The 24,515-nt window shown below is 52.2% G+C and overlaps 2 protein-coding genes across 3 annotated transcripts in view; one reads left to right on the top strand and one right to left on the bottom strand.

Annotated features, from left to right (window-relative positions):
• Positions 1-973: 973 nt before the first annotated feature.
• Positions 974-6,276, bottom strand: SOX8 (SRY-box transcription factor 8). The gene is made up of 3 exons (XM_032126260.1): positions 5,612-6,276; positions 4,178-4,416; positions 974-3,400 (listed from the first exon to the last, which is right to left on the bottom strand). The coding sequence occupies exons 1-3, from the start codon at positions 6,052-6,054 to the stop codon at positions 2,685-2,687; spliced, it is 1,398 nt and encodes a 465-aa protein (XP_031982151.1). The 5' UTR covers positions 6,055-6,276; the 3' UTR covers positions 974-2,684.
• Positions 6,277-6,429: 153 nt separating this feature from the next.
• Positions 6,430-24,515, top strand: part of LMF1 (lipase maturation factor 1) — a 151,157-nt gene continuing 133,071 nt past the window's right edge. The window contains exons 1-3 of one of the 2 annotated variants that reach the window (XM_032125490.1): positions 6,430-6,640; positions 7,066-7,144; positions 21,950-22,259. In XM_032125490.1, the coding sequence (XP_031981381.1) occupies positions 6,632-6,640; positions 7,066-7,144; positions 21,950-22,259 (398 nt within the window). In that variant the 5' untranslated portion in view covers positions 6,430-6,631. Of the gene's footprint in view, positions 6,641-7,065; positions 7,145-13,261; positions 13,476-21,949; positions 22,260-24,515 lie in introns of those variants that run through there. The other variant, XM_032125488.1, reaches the window with a different exon arrangement.

Raw genomic sequence — 24,515 nt, forward strand, 5'->3', positions numbered from 1 at the left:
CCCCCGCAAAGGGTGCAGGGCTGGAGACAAACCCCTACCTCAACACGCAGAGAGGGCAAAGCCAAAGCACATCCATTTCCCAGGCATAAATCAGGATTAGAGTGAAATGTGCAGTGTCACAGGAGGGAGGAGAAGGGAGGGAAGGGAATTACGCTGCACTTTGGCTCCGGCTGGAATCAAACCCTTTTGCCAGCAGTGCTGGAAAGGAGCACGGAGAAAATGGTGTCCCCTTCCAGCCCCTCTTGGCAGCGGCTGCAAACAGCACATTTTGTGTGGGATTCTGCTCCCCAGCCCTTCTTAATGGGCTGCAGCTTCATTAATTGTCATCACATTGATTTCCCCTCATGTTCAAGCCTTTTCTCTCAAGCAGGGAGCACTGAAAATGCCCGAATCCCAACATTTTCCTCCCAGGCTGAGACCCCGCCGCTCCCTGAACTGACAGCCCCGAGCAGCGACCGAATATTTCTGCAAGAAACCAAAGTAAGAGTTACAAATGTAACAATTGTAATGACCGTGTTGAAAAAAGAAATCAACCAAGCCCCACATGCAACATGTAATTTGGTTGCTCTCGTAATTCAGAGGTATTTATTTACAAGCAGAAAAGTGAATTTCTTCCTGTAAATTTCCTACAGGAGGAAAATCAACCGGGGCTAAACCCACGCAGGCTGACCTTGCAAACCCAACCTCATGTGAGCACTGAAATCCTATGAAATCCTTGGGATTACAGGCATGGACATGCCCTTCTGAAAGGAAAAAAACAAATTAATTTATCTGTATTTCCAAAAAATCTCAGAGTAAGAAATGAAGCAAAGGGAAAAGGAGCGAGGGGGGAAAAAAAAAATCCAGACTAAAAGGAAAAGAAATCCTTGATGGAAAGATTTTATTCTGAAGATTGCATCTCCTTCCAAGCTGTTCTCCCAGGTTGTTCCCAGCGCAGAAAACAGGCTCAAGCAGAAAGAAAACAGAACACATCCTTGATAAAAAGCACTTTTTAATTTTATCAAATGGATCTGTACAATAGTTAGCATTGCTTAGTCAGAAGCGAGTGAAGAGAACAGATCAGTAACAGCCAAAAGTCTTTCAAACTTTATACAGAAAAATAGATTGCATAAAAATGAGCTTTTCTTGTCTTTTCCCCCAGCCCAGCGTGTCCCTTCCTCTCCCACCCCCGAAAGGAAATATGCAAAAAAATATTTTTTAGAAAAAAGAGTAGGAAACGTAGAAAAGGTAAAAAGATGAATAACCTCTGAAAGGTGGGTTTAGATTTACAAAGGTTTTAAAGGCACGAGTTCCCATAAAATAGATGGTTATTTATATGCTCAGCATACAATGGAAGAAGTAGAAATATATCAATGAAATATTAGTCTAAAAACTAAGTACCTAAACCCATTTTTTTAGTGGAGGAGATTTTAGTTTCACAGCTTGATGGATGATATCTGGTCCCTAGAAGCCAAAATTAAAGCGGCAGTCGATCATTTCTCATTAAATTACAGCTTCTTTAAAGTAGTCCTGGTTCTGAAAGCCTTCGAAGACTCCTTAAATCCAATTTCAACAGCCCAAAACAGGTGGCCAGAAAATCACCTGCCCTTTATAGTAAGCCTTTGAGCCTCCCAAATGAATTAGTAATTCCCCCCGCCTCGTTATTTGACATTCCCATTGGAGTTTCCAGGCAGATTCCTTCAGTCCCTCTCTCCAGCACGGCTCCTGCAGCGGTTCCAAAATGAAAAAAAACCCAAAAACCAAGGAAAATCTATAGACTCATAACACCAGTTTATTGTATCATCTCCACTATTTTTTAGGCTCCCTCCCCCATCTTTAAAATCTTTTAAAATTCTACTTTTTTTACCGTTTTGCACAAAATTACTTCATTAATTAAAAGACAAAATAATACAGAACATAAATACATATTTAACAGATTTAAAAAAAAAAAAACCAAACAAACAAACCCAAAACAAAACAACCAAAAACATTTGAAGCTTCCAAAAAACCAAAATGTTAATTACAGCCAAACCTTGCTTAGAAGAACTCCTGACTAAAAAAAAAAAACAAACAAAACAAACACTTCAGACACTGAATTGGTTGGTCCCATCAGACTCTTCCCACGGGATTGTTCCGGGATTTCGGGGCTCATCCCTGTTGGTCCCAGTGAGTTCTTGCCCTCAAGGTTGGTCCGTTCCTCACATTGCGATAGACCCTGAAAGTCTCAAACAGCTTTTTTTTGTTGTTGTTGTTGTTGTTTTGTCTCCCCCTCTCCCCACCCCCTGCTCCACTTTTTGCACTTGGCCAAACTTCCAGGCTGAGCAAGTTCGGCTCAGTCCTCCCAGAGGAGTCGAACGTTTTGTCCTTCATTTACGCAAAAGGCATCGCCGGTCCTTTTCCCTTCTTTTTTTCCCCTCTAGGTTGTTTTTTTTTTAAAAAATTCTTTTTGTTCTTTGTTTGGTTGGTTTTTTGTTTGTTTTTTTGTTTGTTTGTTTTTTTTGTTTTTTTGAATTTCTTAAATCCTACGAATCAAAGAAAAATAGAGCTCTGTCCTTTCGGAGAGTTTCGAAGCAAGGTCAGGACGAGCAGAGTTCCCAGCGGCTCAGGAGGCACTTTGGAAACGACGGCGGCACTCCACGCTCTTCCTCCTCATTCCTTCATTAGTGCATAATTCCAGGGAAGCCTTCGGAGGCTCCGGGAATCCTTTAAGGCCTGGTCAGGGTGGTGTAGACGGGCTGCTCCCAGTTGGCGGTGGGGCTGTGCGCCGGCGGGATGGACAGCCCGTTGAGGATGGGGGTGGCGTAGGGGCGGCGCGAGGAGTGGAAGTAGGGGTACTGGTAGAGGCTGGAGGCGTAGCCGGGGTAGGGGTTGTAGTAGTTGGAGCTCTGCAGGTCCGTGTAGTCGCACTGTGAGCTGGAGAAGGAGGCGGCGGCGGCGGCCGGGGCGGCCGAGGTGGTGCAGGCCTGGCCGCCGTAGGAGCCGTACGAGTCGGAGTGCGCGGGGGAGCCGTGGGGCTGCTCGCTGTAGTGGCTGGGGCTCAGCTGCTCCGTCTTGATGTGCGGCCGCTGCTGGCCCGGCTCGGCCGCCGCCGGCGACGCCGCGGCCGGGCTCTTGTGAGTCCACACCTGCGAGCCCGAGTGCGAGTAGGAGCCGCCGTAGGAGGCGGCGGCGGCGCCGTGCTCGGCCGGCAGCGCCGCGTGGCCGTTCAGGGGCAGGTACTGGTCGAACTCGTGCACGTCGAAGGTCTCCATGTTGTTGATGACCTCGCTGCTCAGCTCCGAGATGTCCACGTTGCTGAAGTCGATGTTCTGGCGGCCGCTCTCCACCAGGCGCCGGCCCTCGTGCTTCAGCTCCTGCTTGCCGCTGTGGTGCAGGTCGGTTTTGGGGGTGGTGGGCGGCGTGGGGGGCCCGTGGGGCTGGCCTGGGGACAAAGGGACAGCAAGGCTTTAACAGTGACCACAGAACAGCCAGCTCCTTCACCATCCAAGAAATGTGCTTCGCCCATCTCTTATTGGGGATTTAAATCTATGGCACCATGTCAGGTATGGGTGACGTCCCCCTGTGACCACGTCCCCCCTGGGATGAGCCTCCCACATGGGTGATGGGATGAAGCTGGGAGTACTCTGTGCCCATCAGGATCACTCTGGGACACACCAGGACACCCTGGTGGCACAAACTCAGCTGTGCCCCAGTGATTGGGGTGGAATCAGAGCGTGAGCCCCGTGACGAGCCCCATGATGGAGCTCATCCTCTCCCCGTGGGCAGCCTGAGGCCAGCCCGACTCTCCTGAGGCAGAGGGATCCAGGGCCGGGATCCCCAGCCAGGCTGGGCTGGAGCACAGCAGTGTCTGAGGCTGCAGGACGTTCGCAATGCTCCTGGAATCTGTCAGCATGCTCCCTGAGCCAATTCCCGGTGCTGGGAAACTCTGCTCCAGGACCCTGCTTCCCAGGAACCCCGGTTATTGACCCTGATTAGCTCACAGTTCACTCTCCCCACTCCAAGGACACTGGGATCCCGGTGCTTTGGGGATTCTCTATGGCACAGGCAGCTCTAGGAGCACTCACTGAGGAAAACCACAGTCATGCTCCCAAGCGCAGCTCTTGGAACAACAGCTCCTGCTTTGGCTCCCCACGGCGGGAGGCAGCGGGATCCCATCCCACCCCGAGACGCAGGGATCAGCGGGAATGCCGCCCTTTACCTGTGTGATCCCCGTGGTGGTGGGAGTCGGCCATGCCCCCCAGCCCCGTGTCGGCCTTGTAGAGCTGAGTGCCGGCGTGGTGGCTGAGCTCAGCTCCCGAGTCCGAGTCGCTCTGGCCGGCTTTGACGCTTTTCCTCCTCCGGGGCTGGTATTTGTAATCCGGGTGATCCTTCTTGTGCTGCACCCTGAGCCGCTCGGCTTCCTCCACAAAGGGACGTTTCTCGTTTTCGCTCAATAAACTGGTTTGGGGATGGATTTGGGGAGTTCGGTGGTTTTAATAAGGAAGAGAGGAAAAAAAAATATCCAAAATTAGGATCTTTTCCTTCGAAGTTTTCGTCTTGTTTTCAGACTCGTACATCCCCACTTCCCATGCACTGATTTGAGTACTCAGCAAGTTAACTACGAGATTAATTTGCTGTGGTAAAAAAAGAGTTAAAATCCACAGCAAAAAATGGAATAAAATACCAACTACAGTGCCATGAAAAACCCAACCACTATGGACAGGGATAAGTGGGCAAAACAAAATCCCCCTTCCCCATTTCCAACACAATTACAAAATATAATTCCCATGTTTGCCCTGCGAGTGCCACCCCCGTCACCACCACAAACATTTCCAGCTTTGTTTGGTGCTTACAAAGAAGCCACGAAGGCACCAGGGATGGGATTATTGCTTTCCAAACTCTCCCCCCCCCCCCCCCCCCCCCCCCCCCCCCCCCCCCCCCCCCCCCCCCCCCCCCCCCCCCCCCCGCCCACACCTCTCTTCGCAAACTCTTGGAGAGGCTCAAACCGCAGCGGGAGCATCGCTGGCCCGAGCAGGCAGGAAAGATGGGAATTAGGTACAGGCAGACACCATGGGATAAACCACACGGAAAAACGTGGCTCAGGGAAGAGCCTCGGAAAGCAAAGCAGGCTCGGATGCTGCCCAGCAAATAAAAGTTTGCATCCCCGGGCAGCGCTAGGCAGATAAGCAGGGAAATTAGGAAGCTCGTTAAAAGAACTGTTAAAAATTGGTTTAGTTGAGTTTATAGCTTGTTAAGCAACAAGCAAAGCCCAAAGGAAAAAAAAAATAGAAAAAGCCATAAAACAAGTAATTAAAAAAGTCTCATCGCGTGGGGATGGGGAAGCCGCAGGCAAGGGAAAGGCTGCTTGTGCATCTCCGTGATGCAGCAGGGAAAATCCACCCGTGGCAGGAGCGAGGGTGCCCAAGCCGCTCGGGGGATTTTCGGAGCAGGGACCGCTGTGTCCTTTGCAGCGCGCCGGGATGCTCGGAGGGGAGGGTTGTACTTCAGTTCGAAGCGCTCCGAGAACCCCGAGAAACAGAGATTAATAAAAACAAAGCAGGCAGAAGCTTTAAAGAAGCGCTGGGAGAGAGACTGCAGCCGCGCAGCCCCGCGGAGGACGCGGCGCGGGGGGTCCGCGCGGGTCGGGACTCACCGCCAGAGCTTGCCCAGGGTCTTGCTGAGCTCGGCGTTGTGCAGATGCGGGTACTGGTCCGCCAGCTTCCTGCGGGCGGCCTGCGCCCACACCATGAAGGCGTTCATGGGCCGCTTGACGTGCGGCTTGGCCTTGAGCGATCCGTTGCCGCGGACGGGCATCGGTACCAGGCTCCAGTCGTAGCCCTTGAGCACCTGCGAGACGGCGTCGCGGATGCAGGCGGGGAAGCGCTCGTCCACCTCGGCCGCGTCCACCTTGGCCCCCAGCGCGGCGGCGCCGGGCGGGCGCGGGGCGGGCGCGGGGGCGCAGCCCAGCCCCTCGGAGCCGGCGGGGGAGAGCGGCGAGTCCGAGTCCGAGTCCACGTGGGACATGGAGCTGGTGGTGCCTGCGGGGCTGCACGGAGCCTCCAGCGCTTTGTCGTGCTCCTCGGTCATGTTGAGCATCGGCGGACGGCAGAGCCGGGCCGGCCGCGCGCTGTGCCCGCCGGGGGCCGCGCACCCTCCGCGGGCGCCCGAGCGGCGGGAAAACGAGCAAAAATAATAAATTCTAGAAGGAAAAAGACACGAAACGCGCAAAATTCAACCCAAAATCGGCACTCCTCCCCCCCGCTCCGCAGCCGGTCCTGCCGCCGCTGCCGCCGGGGCCCCGCGCGACCCCGCGCCGCGCTCCACGTCCAGTGCGAAACGGGGCCCCTGGCAACAAGTTACTTTAAGGGCAGGGCGAGCGGCCCCGCCTCCGCCGCCGCTCGCCATTGGCGGAGAGGCCGCGGTGATTTCCATAAGGGGCGGGGCTCCGGCCCGGCGGGGCCGTGCCGCCCGCCCGCCGCCGCAGAGCCCCCGCTCCGCCGGCGAGGGGTCCCGCTGCGGCTCCCGCTGCGGCTCCCGCTGCCGCCCGGGCCCGCTTTTTGCCACCCGCCGCTGTTCCGGCTGCCTCTTTCGGCTCCTCTGTGCTTTTTCCGCTGCAAATCGTCCGGGGGCTTCACCGCCGCGCGGTACTGGCGGGGACCCCCCGACGGTGGGGATGTGTTTTGTACGCCAGTGTACAGACGTGATCCCGGTTTTCTAGCGGGGTACCGGGCAGCGGGTGCGGGATGGAGCCGCCGGGTCCTTTTCCAAGCGCCGCGGAACGGGGATGCCGCGGGGAAGAGGCGCGGAGCGGCAGCGGCTGCGGGGCGGCGGAGCGGTGCCGTGAGACCGCCGGTTATTTTAAAGCCCCTTTCCGAGGGGGTTTTGGGGCGGTCGGCGCGTGGCAGGGGGGGGCGACGGTCCCCGTGTGTCCCCTGCAGCCGATCCCCCGTGCCCCGGGGCCGTGCGCTCCCGCAGCCCCGAGCGCGTCGCTTCGCCCCCTCACTCTCCAACGGGCGCGTAACGGAGGAAAGCGGGGAATCGCTGGGAAAAAGCGACACGAGACCCTCCGTGTCCCCTCCCCGACTCTCCTGTCCTCTTTTCCCGCAGCCTTCCCGCAGCGGGCTCGGTCCCGAGCACCGGGAAGCACCCGGGAGGTCCCGGCCGGAGGAGGATGCGGCACCTCGGGGTGAGCCTTTGGATCGGGGAAAAAGGGAGGGTGGCCCCCGAAATCTCTCCCGACAGTTTAAGTTGCCCCTCTCCAAGCCAGCCCTGCTTTTGCAGCATTTATTTGGAGCATTTGATTCTAATTATCCGCGGAATTCAGCCTTCTAATTGCGACTGGGGGTGGGGGGGAAATAAAAGCAACTCCTCAAATTCCACTTTTATCTGCTGCTTCCCCCCGGAAAAATAGAGGGTCACGTATAAGATTGGCAGTGGAAAAAATAGCTGGGCTCTGAGCATTCCAGCGTTTAAAAAGTAGCAGGAACGTAGTGGTTTTTTGTTTAATTACTGTGATGTGTAATAAATAAAACCGTATGCTTTGAATTTAAAATGTTTTTAAATGTGCCTGAACAGCTGCCTGTCTTCTACGTGAAAATTAATTTATTCTCTCAAATTGCAAAGCAGGATTTAATTTTATTTTAAAAAACTCCAAACCCTAATTTTTCCAGTTTTCAGCTTTCTGTTTGCAGCGTTACCTCCTGACAAAGTTATTTGAAATACAATTTTCAAAATGTCCTTAAAAAAATTATTTTAAGGCTCAAGGCAAACTAAATACTTTGGACTTTCTAATGAGGAATAATTGAAATTTCCTGCTAAACTTAATGAGATTGGGGATGAGTTTATGTTTCCCTGGGCTATGCATTGGTGACTTTGCAGTGCTGTTGGACACTTGGAAAAATCTTCTTTTCCCTCTCGTGTGACACATAATTAATGTATATTCCTATAAATCCTGTCTCATTGGGCAATTTACCTTGACTCACAGAATTCCAGTGTTTCATCTGGGTTTTTAGCCATGGCTGAGTCCAAGCAATAATCACTATTTTTAGTCCATCTTTCCCAATCCAGCCTCTCCTGTGGAGCACCTTCCTCAAAGGAACCCAACCTCAGTGCGTGACTGAGGCTGGGAAGGGATTTGTGGGATGCTCGGAGCTTTGGAGGTAGGAATGGAAACAAGAACCCCTTTTTTCTGCTCCCTGTCTTCAACTCCAAAGATTCGTGTAAAAGAAGCCCCCAAGGACGGCAGGAATTAGAGACGTTGGTTTTATTCCCTGCTTGCTGCTGCCTTCCAGGGCTCCCCAGCCCTGCCTTGAGGCAGGGAATTGCATTTTCCAGCCCTCAAGCTTGAATCCCTCTTTGTCCAGCACAGGTAGAAGGAGGAAGACGACTTTGGGCAGTTGTTTCCACTTCTTCCAGAGATGGGCACAGGGAAGAGGCCGTGCCTTGGAGCGGGGCAGGGAACGTGTCCTGCTGCACGTCTGGCTCTGTGATCCCGCACGAACCATTCCATGTTCCTGTGTCAGTCCTCAGGGGATGGAGCAGCATTCCCTGGCCTCACACAGCCAGCACTCAGGGACAGGAGAGAGCTGGAGCACCTGGAGAAGCTTCAGGTTTCCTGAGAAGTTCACTCATCCATGAAATGGAATGAGATTATGCTCAGGGAACAAGTGGGTTCAAGTGGGGCCGTTTGTCCTGCGGGGTCTTGTGGTTGGATTTTGTATGACAAAGGAGCAGGGATGTTTGCCCAGGGATGGGCAAAGGCTGGAGCTGCAGGGCCGGATCCCACAGGATGCGTCATCCTGGCCTGACACGGCTCTGGCCCGACCCAGGCTGCTGCAGGGCAGGCCCTGACATCAGCATTCCCAGGAAAAGGGTGCAGATTCGGGAGGGGAGAACCGAGGTTCCTGTTGCCCAGTGGAGCCTTTAGGAGTTCACCCAGGTGGGACATGTTTAGAGAGGATTTGGGGGAACAGATCCAGCTGTTCCTGACGGAGTGGGCACGGCAGAGGCTGATATTTGGAATATTGCTTCATTTTCTGACGTGGTCTCCAGTAAAGTTCCTGGCCAGCTCAGCCAGTGTTTCTGGGAACTGGGCAGTAAATACAAGATCTGTGTGCCTGGCTCCATCACATTCTCACTTGGGAATCCTCAGCATCCCTGTGGGATGGAGGCAGCTTGACCTCCCATCCTGGTTCCTCTGTTCCATACCCCTTCCTCCTGCAGGAATAAGAGCGCGTGTGCATTGGCTCCAGAGCAGGCAGAGCCCTGCTCGTGCCAGGAAGGAAAAATTTCCTTTCCAGTGGCAGCCAGGGAAGGCATTTTTAGAGGATGAGAGCACGTGGAATCTCTGGATCCCATGGATGTGCTCTGGGATGCACACACAGACCATATCCCTCCCAAAGGTGGGCTCCACCCTTAATCTGATCAAGGGGGAAAGTTCTCATTTCTCCCAAGCTGGCCTCCTCTGACCTGCCAGCAGATTGTACATGGGAAGTCCAAGGAGCAAAGAGAAAGAGCACGATTTGGAATTAAAACCGAGCCCCGATCAGATAAGAGGAACCTGTGGTGTTAAAATCAGCCTCTGACACCTGCAGGATTCATGCTCAGCCCAGAGAACGTGGCAGCTCCGAGGCTGCTGTGAAACAATGTCCAAGCCTTTCCAGGAAAGTTCCTGATATCTGAAAAGAAGGAATAAAAAGGCAGGTGGTAACTTCAATGAATTTCAATTAAAACAGCAGCGGAAGGGCTGACAAGCTTTGCCCTCAAGCTGGACAGGAGTGATGGGTCCCATCCTGCACTGGGTGCTTGGGAAAGCTCCGCTGCCCACTCACACAATTTTAAGGCTAAATTGGTGTGGATCCATTCCTTGCCAAAAGGTCCAAAATTTGCCTTTCATTCACAGAAAATGGGCCTTGCCTCATCCGAAGCTGGTGTGGCTGCGGCACTTGGGGACATGGGTTAGGGGTGGCCTTGGCAGTGCTGGGGGATGGTTGGACTGGATGATCTGGGGGGGCTTTTCCAACCTAATCCCGCAGTTCTGTGTCCTGCAGCAGCTCTTTTCCACATGAATATTTACCTGGTGTGGATAAAAAAAGCTCTGCACACCTGCACTGGGCAGGACTCCAGTGCTTCCTCTTTCTCCTGCTTGAAATACAAGTGGAGAGGAATCCATGGGATTCCTAAATATTTTCTAGGTTTGAGCATGGCGGTGGACACCAGAGAAAAAGGACGTCTGATGTCAATATGTTATTTTTATTCAAAATGTATTGAATAAAATTGATTTATTTGGTATTTATTCGGATATTCAAAGACCCCAGCAAGAAAACGAAAATGTTTTTGCAGGATTAAAACCCACCCATGTATGAATTGTACATTAAGTGTCAGGTGAGGTGTCAGCAGAGGATCTCTTCTTTCCTCCTGCACAGCACAGCCTGGATGGCATCTTTTCAAAATAATGGAGATTATTAGGATTAATTATGATTATTGTGATTATTAATTGCTTCTCCTATGGTACCACTTAAGAATCCCTCTTCTGAATCAGCACCTCCTCATTATCCTGCACAAATACACGAGAGAAAAAAGGTGGAAATCTTTTCCAGCCCTAATCCTGTTAATCCTGGAGTTAAAGAGCAAAGTTCCACGGGGAAAACTGGGGATTTTAAAGGGAAAAATTATTACTGCTGGAAAAAAATGGATTAGCAGAAGGAAGCTCCCGAATTCTTTGTGAGATGCCCATGTCCCCTTCAGCAAACGCAGCTGAGTGCTCGGTGTGTGCCTGCATTATCCATAACTGAATGTATGCTCTCTTCAGAGGAGCCCCCCATGCTAATGCTGCCTCCCAAGCTCCCGACTTCGGCGCACATTCCCTTTCTCTGCTCCCTTTCAACCCCATTCCTGGCAGCCAGAGGGGCGAAAGGCCAGACCTGAATGAACACAGAGCGACTTCGGGTGCCAGGGCCAGCGGGGTTGGGGTGCTGCTGGGGACAGCTGCTGGCTGCTGTGACAGTAAAGGCTTGTTCCCCTGGCACTCCTGCAGCTGGCTGGAACACAGCAAAATGGGGGACGTGGCGTTGGGGGCGGTTTGGTGAATGAAGAGGAGCATCAATGATGCCCCTGCTCGCCTGGCATTCATGAATTGCCTTCCCCTGGAGGCTTGAAAGGCTCAAAACCTCGCTCTTAAATACCTTGTCTGCGTTATTTGCTTGGGGGTTGCGCTGTTTGCTTTCCTGCTGTGTCGCTTGTGAAGTTGCCACGTGAAAATAAATGAAGAAATGGATACGTGAGCAGAAAAGCCAGCACAGGTGATGGTCCCCACAAAGAGATTCGGTGAATCACGGAATATTCTGAGTTGGGAGGGACACACAAAGATCCTCGAGTCACATTTGGGACAGAAAAGGCGTCGTTTGGTGTCCTAATCAACTGGTTTATCACATGTTTTTCTTTCTAGCCTGAATCATCTTCCAGGAAAGCCAGGAAAGGCTTCCACTGCCTGTTACGTGAATTGAGTCCTTCTTAGTGACAACATACTTCTGCTGTTTTAAGCTTAAAATTTGCAGCTTGTCCTGTTTAAAGGTGCTCCTGACACACGATGTCCCCCGCTTGGTGCCACCACCCCAACCTGTGCATCTGGCACATCTCAGAGCGACCCTCAGCAATGAGAATCGACCCAGCTCAGCATTCCCTTCCCAGCCCCAATTATTCCTCCCTTTTTTGCTAAATCTTTAGCCTAAACCCTCCACTTTCCCTCAGTAATTTCCTCAATTATCCAGTTTGTTTTACAGACATCCCCATTTAACGTGGGATTTGCTGTAAAAGACCCCACAAAGGAAACCATTAGCTCCCATCTATTTAAATTTTCCTTGCCAAATCTCACGACTGATCCAATGGGAGAGCAAAACTGCAGTATTCCAGTGGCCTTTAACAAATAGCTGATTTTTCCTTCCCTATACAATGCACCATTATGTGGGATTTTTTTTTTTCCCCCTAAGAACAATGCAAGCAGCAGTGATGGGAAACTGGAAAAACAAAAGGGGCATTTAGAAGGGACTGGTTTAGAGGATGAGAAATGTTGAATAATGTTACACCTGATAGCAGATGCTTTCTCAGCGACCAGCACGGAGGTGTTTACTAAGGGGATACTCAATGTACGTTTATGCTCAAAAATACTATTTATGAACTCCACACAGCCAAATGCTTGACGCCTATAAATTATATGAAGTAAAAACCACGGCAGCATCACAAGTGTGAATTTAGATGGGATATTGGGAAGGAATTGTTCCCTGGGAGGGTGGCGAGGCCCTGGCACAGGGTGCCCAGAGAAGCTGTGGCTGCCCCTGGATCCCTGGAAGTGTCCAAGGCCGGGTTGGACAGGGCTTGGAGCAGCCTGGGATAGTGGAAGGTATCAGGGGTGGAAGTGGATGAGCTTTAAGGTCCCTCCCAACCCAAACCATTCTGATTCTATGAGGAAAACCTGAGGAATTTAACTTAAAATGATCCCCCGGTCCAACCCCTGCCCAGGCAGGGTCACCTGGAGCAGGTGACACAGGAACGTGTCCAGGTGGGTTTGGGATGTCTCCAGAGAGGGAGACTCCACACCCTCCCTTGGCAGCTGTTCCAGGGCCCTGCCACCTCCACGGAAATAAGTTTTTCTTTAAGTTGAGGTGGAATTTGTTGTGTTAATCTGTCCTGAGCTCCGCTGGTCCAAGCATGGTGCTGGTAACGCCAAGGTTGTGGATTCAATCCCTGTATGAGCCATTCGCTGAAGGACTCGATCGTCCTTGCGGGTCCCTTCCAAATCACAGTATTCTGCGATGTGGATTCTGGTTTAGCTCAGGGTATCACTCCTCATCCTGTTGCTAAGCACCACCGAACAGAGCCTGGCACCATCCTCCAACACCCCTTGGAAATATTTGGATCCATGGGATCCCTTCTCAGCTTCCCTTCTCCAGCCAGTCCCAGCTCCGGCAGCCTCATCACAGAGATGCTCCAGACCCCTCACCAGCTCCGTGGCTGCGCTGGCCGCTTACGTTATTTTTTTTTAAATAAAACTTTGCATTTTCTCGCCGGTTCGCTGAGAACTTTCCCCGTTTCTTCCCGTTTTTCCCCGTTCCCCCTCTATTTTCCCCCGTCCCTGCCGTGACCCCTCACGCGCGCGCCCGGCCGGGCCGCCCATGCTCGCTGTGCCCGACATGGCGGCGCCGCTTTGCAGAGAATTCTCCCTATTTGCCCCCATTTCTCCCCGATTTTCCCCGTTTCCCCCCGTCCCCGCCGTGTCCCCTCACGGGCCCGCCCCGCCCGGCCGCACATGCTCGCTGTGCCCGACATGGCGGCGCCCAGCGCGGGGCTGCGCCAGCGCCGCCCGGGCCGCGACCGAGCCCCCGCTGGAGCCCCCGGAGCGGCCCCCGCTGCATCCCCCGATTCCCCCGAGCCCGGCGTCGGTGCCGCGGCCTCGCCGCTCTCCCCGGGCACCTTCTGGCTGACCCGCATCGTGCTGCTGCGCTCCATTGCCCTCCTGTACTGTGAGTGCCGGGCGGGCGCTGCCCCTGCGCCCCGCGCTGTCCCCGAGTGGTGAGCGGGGACGGCAGCCAGGGAACGGCTGGAGCTGTGCCAGGGAGGGTTGGGGGGAGAGCAGGGAAAGGTTCTTCCCCCGGAGGGTGGTGGGGCACCGAGCAGGCTCCCCAGGGAATGGGCACGTTCCCAAGGCTGCCAGAGCTCCAGGAGCGTTTGGACACCGCTCGCAGGCACGTGGTGAGATCCTTGGGCATGTCCTGTACAGGAACAGGACTCGGTGATCCCTGTGGGTCCTTCGCAATTCAGTTTATTCTATGATTATATGAACCTTGTGGGTCTCCTCCAGCTCAGGATATTCCATGATTCTCTTCTTTTTCACTCCTACTTTCCTGGTGGGTTGGGAACCCTGTGGCTGATGCTGGGATGGGGTTGGTGATGTTGGAAGCTGGTGGAGCTGGAAGGAGAAGTTTGCTCACACCACAAGGCTGGTACCTTTCAGCCGAGCTGTTTGGAGCTGCTCATCCTTTCCCTTCAACTTGTGAGCTCCCAGTGCAAGAACTTTTTGTCTTATGCAGCAGCAGGACTAGAGAGAGAGTTGACATCCCTGGGTGCCAACACCACCAACTAGGACCTACAGTCGACATGACCTTAAATTATTCCACAGTAAAAGCAGTTTCCAGCCTCTGCTGTGCTTGTTTGCCTCTTGCTTTGGCACTGAGAGCTGCGCTCAAAGCCCGCTGGTGCTCCATTTAAAAATATTTACAGTGAAACTAAAACTGACAAGTAACACACTACGGTACAAATTCTAAACTTGCCCCAGATTTGTCCACGGAATCGTTAGAATTTGTAGCCTGCCAGCCTGCTTAGATTATTTTGCATCAAAACCATGCAGAAGTTGTAGTTTCGTGTGGTTTTGACACGTGCTCTGGTTCTAGTTTGGTTTCAGCTCTCAGTGAAATGCGAGGTTATGACTCTTTCAGTCAAAATGAAAGCGATTCCAATATTCCCCCGTGTGTAAATCCAGGCTGCTGAGTTTCCCGTGGCTCAGTTTGCAGTTTTCTTATGAAAAACTGATTGCTGTTCTCTGCTGTGCCTTCGGTGGAGGCCGCTGCTTCCTGGTGGTGGATTTGGGGTGATAAATGTGCCACACCTGGGAGCTTACGGGGTGTCGGGGGTGGGAAGGGAGCAGGGGCTGCCCGGAGGGGTGGGAATCGGTGAAAATCAAAGGTGTGGGACTTTGTGGTGAGTGGGACAGCTGGGACAATGAGGTGGGGAACAAGGATCTGATTGGGGGTCAGGTGAGTTACTGGTGGAAGTGATTGAAACTGGTGGGCTGCAGGAGAAAAGGAGGCTGGGAGTGCCTGAGCCAGAGGATGAAGCTGAGTTTGCAGGTTGGTGAGTAGGTGTGGGATGCTAAAAAAGAGGGAGACTTCTTCATGGTACTTTTTCAAGCAAGAGAAAGGTGTGGGAACACCAGAAGGTAGCTGAGGGAGGGAGGAGACCCCAAAATGCTTCTGTAGTGTAGAACGAGGAAACCTTTTGGAGAGTGGAGTGTCAGAGGGAGGATTTTGAGTACTGGAGCTGGAAGGAGCGGGGCAGGAGGATGTTTGTGTCCCTTGTGAAGGGAAGAGGTATAGGAGAGAAAAGTTCACCTGCTTGTTGTGCAACTTGTGCTTGGCTGCACTCGGGTCCTAGGGAGTTCTGCTGCTGGTTTGGGGTGATCCAAGGTCAGGGACCTGGGCCTGGTTTAACACAGGTCAAATTCCTGCTGGCAGCAGTGCTGGGGCTGGCAATACAGCAGAGGTGTCCCACAAGAACTTGTGGGGTGGAAGCTGCTTGTTGTGTGTGAGCTGGAGAGGTTGTGGGCAGGCAGATTTCCTCTGGGGCAGCCCTGGGGTGGGATGCTCCAGAGGGAAGGTGGATTGCCCTTTGATCTCTGTGGAGAGCCTGGGTTTTTTAGAAACAGCAGAAAACAATTTTGTGCCTCTGTGCCAAGCTGCTCTTGCAGGCTTTTTTCTGGAGATGGAAGCATTTACTGTGACAGCTGATTTTTCTCCCAGACGCGGCGATTCCGCGCGCGCCGAGGCTCAGACTCGCTGAGGAGACGGCTGATGCCGTTGTGACAGTTTGACATTCCTCAGTCGTGGGATGTTTTCCCCCCTTCTTTCATTTCACCCTTTTATGTGTAACCCTTTCCTTCCTGCTGGGCTGAGCAGTGAACCCTCTGAGGGAAATTTGTGTTAAGGTGTTGGGGAAGTGGGCACTGCCTGGTGATTGGAGCTCCTCTGGGAGCTGAGGGTTGTTCCCCCTCCTCGGTGGAATGGAGGGATGGGAGAGCGCAGGATCCTAAGGATGGGATGGAGAGAAATGGGATTTGGGGTGTACAGTGACCCCAAAGCGTGGTCTGGGGGCCTGTCACCTCCTTCCTGCCCCCCACCCTGTTCCCAAAGGAGGTGGTCATTGCCTGGTGCAGGCAAGGGAGATGTTTTCCCTGAGGATCTTCCCGTGTGGAAGGAGGACAGGCAGAGCAAGGCAGGTGTGAAGTGTCCTTCGGTGTGCCCTCTCTTCTCCCCTACCCCCTTTGCTTGTAACAACTCTCCTCTTTTTTTTTTTTTTTTTTTTTTTTGTCTTTGGAAGGGATTTTCCAGGAGCAGCCGGAGCCTGGGAAGTCCCTGGCAAAGCAGCTGCTCTGTGAGAGGCAGGTTGGAGATGGGAGGTGGGAGAGGATCTGAGGATTTGGGGAGGTCAGAGACCAGCCCCACCTGCTGCTGGCAGGAGTGGGAAGGCAGGGAAAGTGGATCCAGCTGAAAGGGCTCTGTGAGGCTGGGTCCTTGCTGCACTGTCCTGGCACTCCATCCTTTGGAAATTGTCTCTCTCCATGTTTCCTGATGGCTCCTTCAGGTCCTGGAAGGCCACAATGACATCTTCTCCAGGCTGAACAATCCCAGCTCTCCCAGCAGAGCTGCTCCATCCTTCTGCTCATCCTGGTGCCTCTTCTGGACTGGTTCCAGCAGTTTCACATCCTTCCCATGCTGGAACCCTGTGCTGAAGGCAGCTCTGCAGTGGGGTCTCACCTGGGCAGGGCACAGGTTCAGACCAATGCCAGTTTGGGATTTGCAGCCTTTCCGTCCTGCTCTTGCCCTGTGTGTTTGTTCCCTGCGGCAGGGGTCAGTGTTTTGGCAATACAGAAATACTTTGAGGTCTTGTTGGAAGTGCTCTTACAGGTAAATAGCTGGTCCCAAAGCTCTCGACAACAAACGTGCAGTATTTGCTCCCTTCACCCTCCTTCTAAATCATTTTTAAGTGCCCTTTTTGGGTGATTACTATTAGCAGATTCCAGCTGTAGAAATTGAAGTAATTAGATACCACCCTCCCCAATCTCAGCCAGGCTCTGTGAAGAGCTTTGAAATAAAACCTATTATTTAAATCCAGTTTATCTTCCTTCTCCTTATGTATTGTTTAATAGTATTTTCTTTCCCCAGAGCTAGAGCTATGGGAGGTTCATGCTCCTTCTTCCTAAATCTGAAATCTAAAGCCCTCTCGGGGGGTTTGGCTTCCTGTAGGTTCCTGGCTCTCCCCGGTGTCCTTCCTCTTCTCTTTCTCTGCCATCTCCCCTGCTTTCCCTTCCCTCAGTTTTATTAAAAGGCTCCCAGTAGCTTTCAGCCTGCCTGGTCAGGATTAGAGAACATCTTCAGGCACTTTTGCTGCCCTGGAAGGTTTTATTTCAGCTCAGTGCTCGTTAGCAAGGCTGTGCAGCACCAGCAGCGTGTCAGCACTGGGTCTTCTGAGCAGCTGCATCCCCCTGGAAAGGGAAAAAGGTTCCCTTCTCCACTCTTGTTATCAAGCTCCCAGTCAGCTCCTTGCCCAGAGCTGTTCTGGAGCAGAGGGATCTTCCCAGGGCATCCTCCAGCTGCAGGCTGGGGTGGTTTTGAACAGCCTGGGACCCAAAGGGAAGCTTTTTCTATTTACACACCTTTTCAAACAAGGAGGCAACAGGGAGATGAGCACTTCAAAACCCCCCGAGCAACCACCCCAAAGTCTTCAGCTTGGCTGTGAAAGGCAAGAAAACAAAAAAGGTGTTAAGAACAGAGGACTTTGTTGTGTGTTTTTTGTGGGTGCTTGGCTTCACCCTTCACTCGGTGCTCTGGTGTTGTTGCTTCTGTGTTGCAAGACTTTGCAGGGGAATTCATCAATTGGGAACTTACTCGATTCATTTCTCTGGTAATAAAGAAAATACCAGGAATATTCTGCTCTTCCTTCTTTCCAGCAGTCCAACCTCAGCTTGCAGCAGCCAGCTCAGGGCCTGTCCAAATGCCTCCTTGGGTCAAAGGGGCACTTGATAAACTGCTCCAGGCAGACTTTGTGTGTGTGTGCGTGCAAAATGTTGTTTGGTTTTCAGGCAGAGCTCTGTGCTCTTGGTTCAGTTCTTCTTGTGGTTTGGGCATTAAGGAAAAGTTAAGGCTTCTTTTAACAGGGCGTGGGGGAAGAGAGAAGAAGCCATATGACTGAAAAGTTTTGGATTTCACATCTTTAAACCTTTCCTGAGCATGAAGAATGGGATTCGCTCATTCTCCTGCCATGAGAGGCTGAGCCTGGACTGGGGGAAAGGAGCTGAGGTGCCAGGGAAATCTGGATGGAGTGAATCCTTTTGGATGGGGACGCTTGGGTGGTGGTTATTGGTACCATGTGGGATTGAGCAAGGAACACGCTGGGTTTGGGGGAAGAGAGGAGGCTGGGAGGGGAAGGAGAAGGTGGAGAGGGGGGAGTTAATGGAAAAGTACAGTGAAGCACCTTGTGAGGTGAGGATAAGTAGGGAAGGTCTATTAGCAGCCCTGATAATTTGCATATATTATGTAAAGCTCAGCTGGCAGCAGGGAGAGCTCCCATGTGAGCTGTCAAAGCTCCGCAGTGGGAGGCAGACCCGGAGCTGCTCCACTCCTGCCACCTGCACAGCCTGAGGAATGGCAGATCAGCTGGAACAGAGGGCACTGGCCTGGGCTGAACGCTCCCAAATCCTGGAAGTGTCCATGAAAAGCACAGGCAGTGAGCGGCCCCAGGGCTGATGGAAGCGTGGTGGGGGCTTGTGCCAGGTCTGGAGGCTTGGAGGGGTGCGGGCTCCCTGGGAAAAGCTCCAGGACTGAGGGGAAGTGGGTCAGTGTGCCCCAAGCCCAGCAGAGGGGTGATTGTGCCAGTCAGTGCCCAAGGTGGAAGCAGCTTGTTTGCCTTGGAAGGAGTGGAAGATGCAGAGTGGAAAATCCCCGATCACGAGGCCACAGGGAGAGAGGTTCTGGAATAGGGGTTGAGGAAGAAGCACAGGCTTTGGGGGAAAAGGGACTTTTTTACCCCCCCTGACTAAGCCAAGGTCAAAGGGAAGGTTCCTGGAGAAGGGAGCAGGGCCTGCTACACTGAACTTGAGGATCCAGTTTCTCTGGGGTTCAGGGAGAGGAAGCAATGACAAGCTGATAAATAACTTCCTTTTTTCCCTCCTGGATCTGGGCATCTCCTGTGTTGCTGAAATCCTTTGCGGTCCCTGTCTTCAGTTTCGGCTCTTCCCTGTGTCCAGCAGCACAGGAGCTGCTGCCTGAGGGGGAAACCTCTTGGAGAGGGAGCTGGGAGGGCGTGGATGGATGGGTGGGTGGAAGAGGGAGCTGCCTGGGGGATGAGCCCTTCGGAGGTGCTCCAGAAGATGCTGGAGATGGGTGAAGAGGGAGCCCGGAGTCATCCAGACGCAGACTGAGCGTGGGGAGCGTCCAGGAGAGGGAGCTGGGTCCGGGATGGAGCTCTGGGAATGCTGCACGTGTGTGAGCATCACCTGGGAGGTGATGGATCAAACACAGGTGGAACAGTGGGATTTGCTTTGGGGGAGGTGAATTCTCCCGAAATTAGGGTGGCTGCTGCTGGGGTTTGGCTGCAAAGGATGATGTGGGAAATCCCAGCAGTGGGAAATGGATGTCCTGGGAGGAAACCCCTTTGGAGCCTGAGCTGGGCCATCCTAAAATGTGCATTTCATGGCAGCTCCAGTGCTGTGTTTGCTGCCTGCAGGCTCAGGGAGGCTGAGCACGGTTTTGTCTGTACCATGTGGACTTTGCTGGAATTGCTGGCGTTTGTTTTTCCTAATTTACCTTTTCCTTGTTTGTCTGGCATACAGTGCAGGGGTCTAATTTAGACTTTTTTAGGCAAAAACCTGCTCAGTACTTCTTATGGGTTGGGGCAGCAATTCTGGAGCATTTAGAGGTGAATTTGATTAGCACTTTTGGAAAACTGTGCAGCAAATTGCAGTGCTAATCATGGGAAATCAAGCCATGGAGTTTTAAGGCAGAACTGGCCTTTTCTTGGCTTTTTTTTTTAGCCAGAAATGAAGCTATTAAGCTGTCTAAAGCTCAGAAGAATTATATTTCAATTATATTTCTGCTGGTTTCATGTCAGGCTTTCTGATTACACAGTTGTGCTGAGCTGAGTGTTGGTAGAAAATATGAATAAAATAGAAAACACTTAACCTGTGCTCCAGAACTGATCCTGTAGTGTTGGCATCAGTTTTTCTCATGTCTCTCCCTGTCCATAATTGAATAAAATAATTGAATAAAAATGTCTTTTATTTGTAAAATTATTCACTGTGTATAAAAGATGGATGGGAAGAGACACAACCAATTAACTCCCAACTTTATTGTGTCATCCCTGGGGTTCAGGATCTGCTGGAATCAAAGGGAACCCTTGCAGTGACCTCTGCTGTGTGTTGGATGATGACTTTTAGTGGTTTTAAAATGAGAATAAAATCCATGGCTGTGTGCTGAGAGCTGGGGGAGTGTTAAGTGGATTAAGTGGAACCCACTGGAGACCTTTGTCTGGGGAATGGGACTTTCAGTTGGATTCCCTGGGGCTGCAGACTTTGGGTTGCTGCTCCAGACTTCAAAGAAATGGGAATTTGGGCTCTGATTTCACACAGGCTCTCCCCCAGCGCTCCCAGTTCGAGACACCAGATGAACACCAGGATTGTTGTTTGCAGAATGCCAGCATTGAGATAAGCAAGGAAACAGATTTGATCATTAACCAGGGAGCATTGGGGAAGGGAACAAATCAGCCTTTTGCAAGAGCTCTGGTGCTGCTGCCCGTGACATGGCTGGTGTTTGGATAATGTTTGAAGGATGGGTAAATTAGTGGATGCAGCCTAATCAGGAAATGTTGGCCTTGCTCATTACGGGTTTTTTTTTTTTTTCCCTGAGATGTGGAGATTACTGGAGTTACAAACTGCAAATTGGTAACTGCAGGAGATGCCTAAAATATGAGATAATCCCTAAAAACTGCCCAACTTTCTCTGTAGGCCATCAAAAGATCTGTAATTAAATTGCTGATGTGCTGTTAAAAAAAGCATCTGGCTGGTCTAAGATAGTCCAGGGCAGGAGCAGAGACACTATAAACGGGACATCTGTAGTGACGTGGGAAAGTGGGAATTCAGGGGATGGGAAGATGTTAAGATTTTGGATTTCCAACCTTCCAGGGTATGGGAGGATGCAGAGGGTCAGGCCATGGCAGAGCTGCTGTTTGGGGCAGTTGTGGAGAGCCACGAACCATTGTCTGCCCAAAGAACTGAGCGTGCCTGGAACAGCTCCAGGGTCCTCAGCACAGGAAGGAATCGTTGGAGCAACTCCAGAACTGCTCCCAGGGCTGGAGCCACGCTGGGAGAGCTGGGGGTGTTCACCTGGAGGAAACTCCAGGGAGAGCTCAGAGCCCCTTCCAGGGCCTAAAGGGGCTCCAGGAGAGCTGCAGAGGGACTTGGGAGGAGGGATGGAGGGACAGAACACAGGGAATGGCTTCCCACTGCCAGAGGGCAGGGAGAGATGGGATATTGGGCAGGAATTGTTCCCTGTGAGGGTGGCGAGGCCCTGGCACAGGGTGCCCAGAGAAGCTGGGGCTGCCCCTGGATCCCTGGCAGTGTCCAAGGCCAGGCTGGACATTGGGGCTTGGAGCAGCCTGGGACAGTGGGAGGTGTCCCTGCCATGGCAGGGGTGGGATGAGAGGATCTCTAAGATCCCTTCCCACCCAAACTATTGTGGGATTCTGTGAACACCTCTTTAATGGGGTGTATGAGTTTAAAATGTCTCATTAGCAATAATTTGAAATATGAAGTGTTTTTAATATAAGGAAAAGATTCCGGTCCGTGATAGATGCCCAGGAAGTGTTACATAAAGATGGAGATCTGCTCTCCTCCAAAGCCAAGAGAGGATGTACAGAGTTCCTTTGCCTTCTGCATTACGGTTTATAGAAACCATGGGATCCTGGAGTGCTTTGGGTTGGAAGGGACCTTAAAGATCATCCAGGTGCACCCCCTGCCATGAGCAGGGAACCTTCTGCTTGAGCACTGTTGGAGATGAGGGTTTGTGAATGAATTCCTTCCACGAATTGCTTCTGTAACTCTGGATTCAAAACACATCCCTCATCCTGGGTGATTCCTAACGCATTTTCCCCTCTCCTTGTTTTCCTGCAGTCGTGGCCTTCCTGGTGGCGTTCCACCAGAACAAGCAGCTGATAGGAGAGAAGGGGCTGCTCCCCTGCAAGCTCTACCTGCAGGATGTCAAGAAGTACTTCAAAGGGAAGGTGGGCCTGGATGCCTTGAGCTACGCACCCACGCTCATCTGGTTCCTGGACTGGTCTGACATGGACAGCACCCTGGATTGCCTGGCCCTGGCTGGCCTGGCAGTGGCAGCCTTTGTGCTGCTGACTGGCTGTGCCAACATGGTCCTCATGTCCCTGCTGTGGCTGCTCTACCTCTCCTTGGTCAACGTTGGACAGATCTGGTGGGTTCTCAATCCCTCTTATTTTGCTTTTCCCTCGTGCTGTTTGTGGTCCACATTGATTTTCGTGTTCTGTTTGGAGCATTGGAAGGTTCCATTCCCTCCATGCCTTGTCCCAAGTCACTCTCCAGCTCTCCTGGAGCCCCTTTAGGCCCTGGAAGGGGCTCTGAGGTCTCCCTGGAGTTTCCTCCAGGTGAGCACCCTCAGCTCTCCCAGCGTGGCTCCAGCCCTGGGAGCAGCTCTGGAGTTGCTCCAACGATTCCTTCCTGTGCTGAGGACCCTGGAGCTGTTCCAGGCACGCTCAGTTCTTTGGGCAGACAATGGTTCGTGGCTCTCCACAACTGCCCCAAACAGCAGCTCTGCCATGGCCTGACCCTCTGCATCCTCCCATACCCTGGAAGGTTGGAAATCCAAGATCTTAACATTGCTCCTCGCCAGCTTATCCATGTAGGAATGTGAGATAAGGACAGCACCTGGCACAAATTATTTATGGGCGTCTCCCAGCTCTGTCTTACCTGGGCTATCCACCCTGATTTCTCCTCTGTCAGTTGCCTGCAGGATTGGATTTGATGATCCTCGTGGCTCCCTTCCCACTGAGGTTATTCCATAACATTCCATGCTGTGTCATCCCAGCTGTGCAGTGCTTCCCCTCGTGGCTGCTGCAAGAGAATTCCGTCAATAATTACTTTTAGGATGGTTTCTCAGTTTTCAGCTCTGTCCAGAAAAGAGCTGGAATTCTGTATTTCAGAATAAGTACAGAAAGCTTGTTGGGGGGGGGGGAGGAGAAACCCTGACACCCTGTAAATCACCTTGCTGCAGGGCAGGGCTGCGGTGCAAAAATAAAGGGTGTGGGTTGTCCTTGCTCTTGTGAAAACCCCAAATACATTCGTTGAAAGAGGATGTGCCCTTAATAAAACCCTTCCAAAGAGGTCCTTTAGGTGACCTCTTTGCCTGCAGCTGAGGTGATGTGGGGCCTTTGCAGAGGGAAAAGGCTCTGCTGTGAAGAGGTGCCCAGGGATGTTCTTCCCAAATTTTCTGGCTCTACAGCAGGACACCTTTTCCACAGATGGGCTCAGTGGATTTGGTTTTAAGGATTTGGGTGTGCTGTCCTGTTCATTCCCATCCTACTCCGGCTGGAATGTAAGTGGGTGAAGGAGAACAGCCTCTGAAAAGCTCCATTCTCTGAGCTCTTAACTCAGCATGAACTTAAAGCTGTGAAACCAAGCCAGAGAGCTGGAAAAATAACTTGGTGGATGGTTTTCCATTGCCTGTTTCCAGATTGTTCCAGAGCTGCTTGTCTGTTTTCTGGATGTTTTAATGCTAAAGGGCAGGAATTCAAGCATCATCCTGCTCTGGTTTCCAGGGATACAGGAGCCTCTGCTGTAGCAGAGCAATCTGGATGTGATCCTTGACTTCTTCCTCTTTGTGTTTCTGTTTGGAAGGGGGGAAAATAAAAATCCCAACAACCTCCCCCTGAAGCTGCCAAGGTTTTGTAGCTGAGAGCTGGAGCTGCAGTGACTCCAAGGCTGGAGGTTTGGTGGGTTAATTCTTGGAGCAGTGGGATAATTAAGACAGGCTCTCTTCATTAGTGCCCACAGCTCTCTGGAGAGCTCTTTGTGCTGGTGCTGTAGAGTTCTGAGAGTTTTATTTTTAATAAAAAGCTCCACCTGGGATGTGTTTTCCATGTATTTGAGCAGTGTGTGCAGTGCTGGTCCTCTGCTCCCACTTCTCCTGGCACAGGGGGTGGTGTCTCCTCTGGCAGTCCTGCAGAGCTCCCGAGGTTTTACCAGAAGAATTCCAGGTGTGCCTGGTGAACTTGGAGTGGCTTTTTTGGCACCTTTTTCCAGGAAGAGGAGAAAGGTGGTGGATACAGAGGGGAGCCTTCTCCTCTCTTCCACCAGACCGTGTCCAAACCCCTCTTCCTGAGCAGGGTGGAAGCTCAGGGATGAATTTTGGGTCTCTTCCCAGCTCCAAGACAATGATCTGCCTGGCAGGAATGCACATGGAGCCTGGAGTTTGCCTGTTGTGGTTGAAAGGAATTGACTCTTGATAGTTGAGATAAGGCTGGATTCCCTCCCCCCCGCCCCCTTTCTCCTTGAAATTTGGGGGGTGAAATCTAGCCTGGTGCTCCAGGGATTGGGTTGGGATCTTCTGGGAAAGGGGTAAGAGAGAAAAGGGGGGAGTGGGGATGTTCCCTCAGCTTCATTTCCTCTTAATATCCTATATTAAACAGGAAATGAGGTGGCTGTTGGGAGGGAG

This window comes from Corvus moneduloides, chromosome 16 (genome assembly GCF_009650955.1).
Source record: "Corvus moneduloides isolate bCorMon1 chromosome 16, bCorMon1.pri, whole genome shotgun sequence".
Lineage (NCBI taxonomy): Eukaryota > Metazoa > Chordata > Aves > Passeriformes > Corvidae > Corvus > Corvus moneduloides.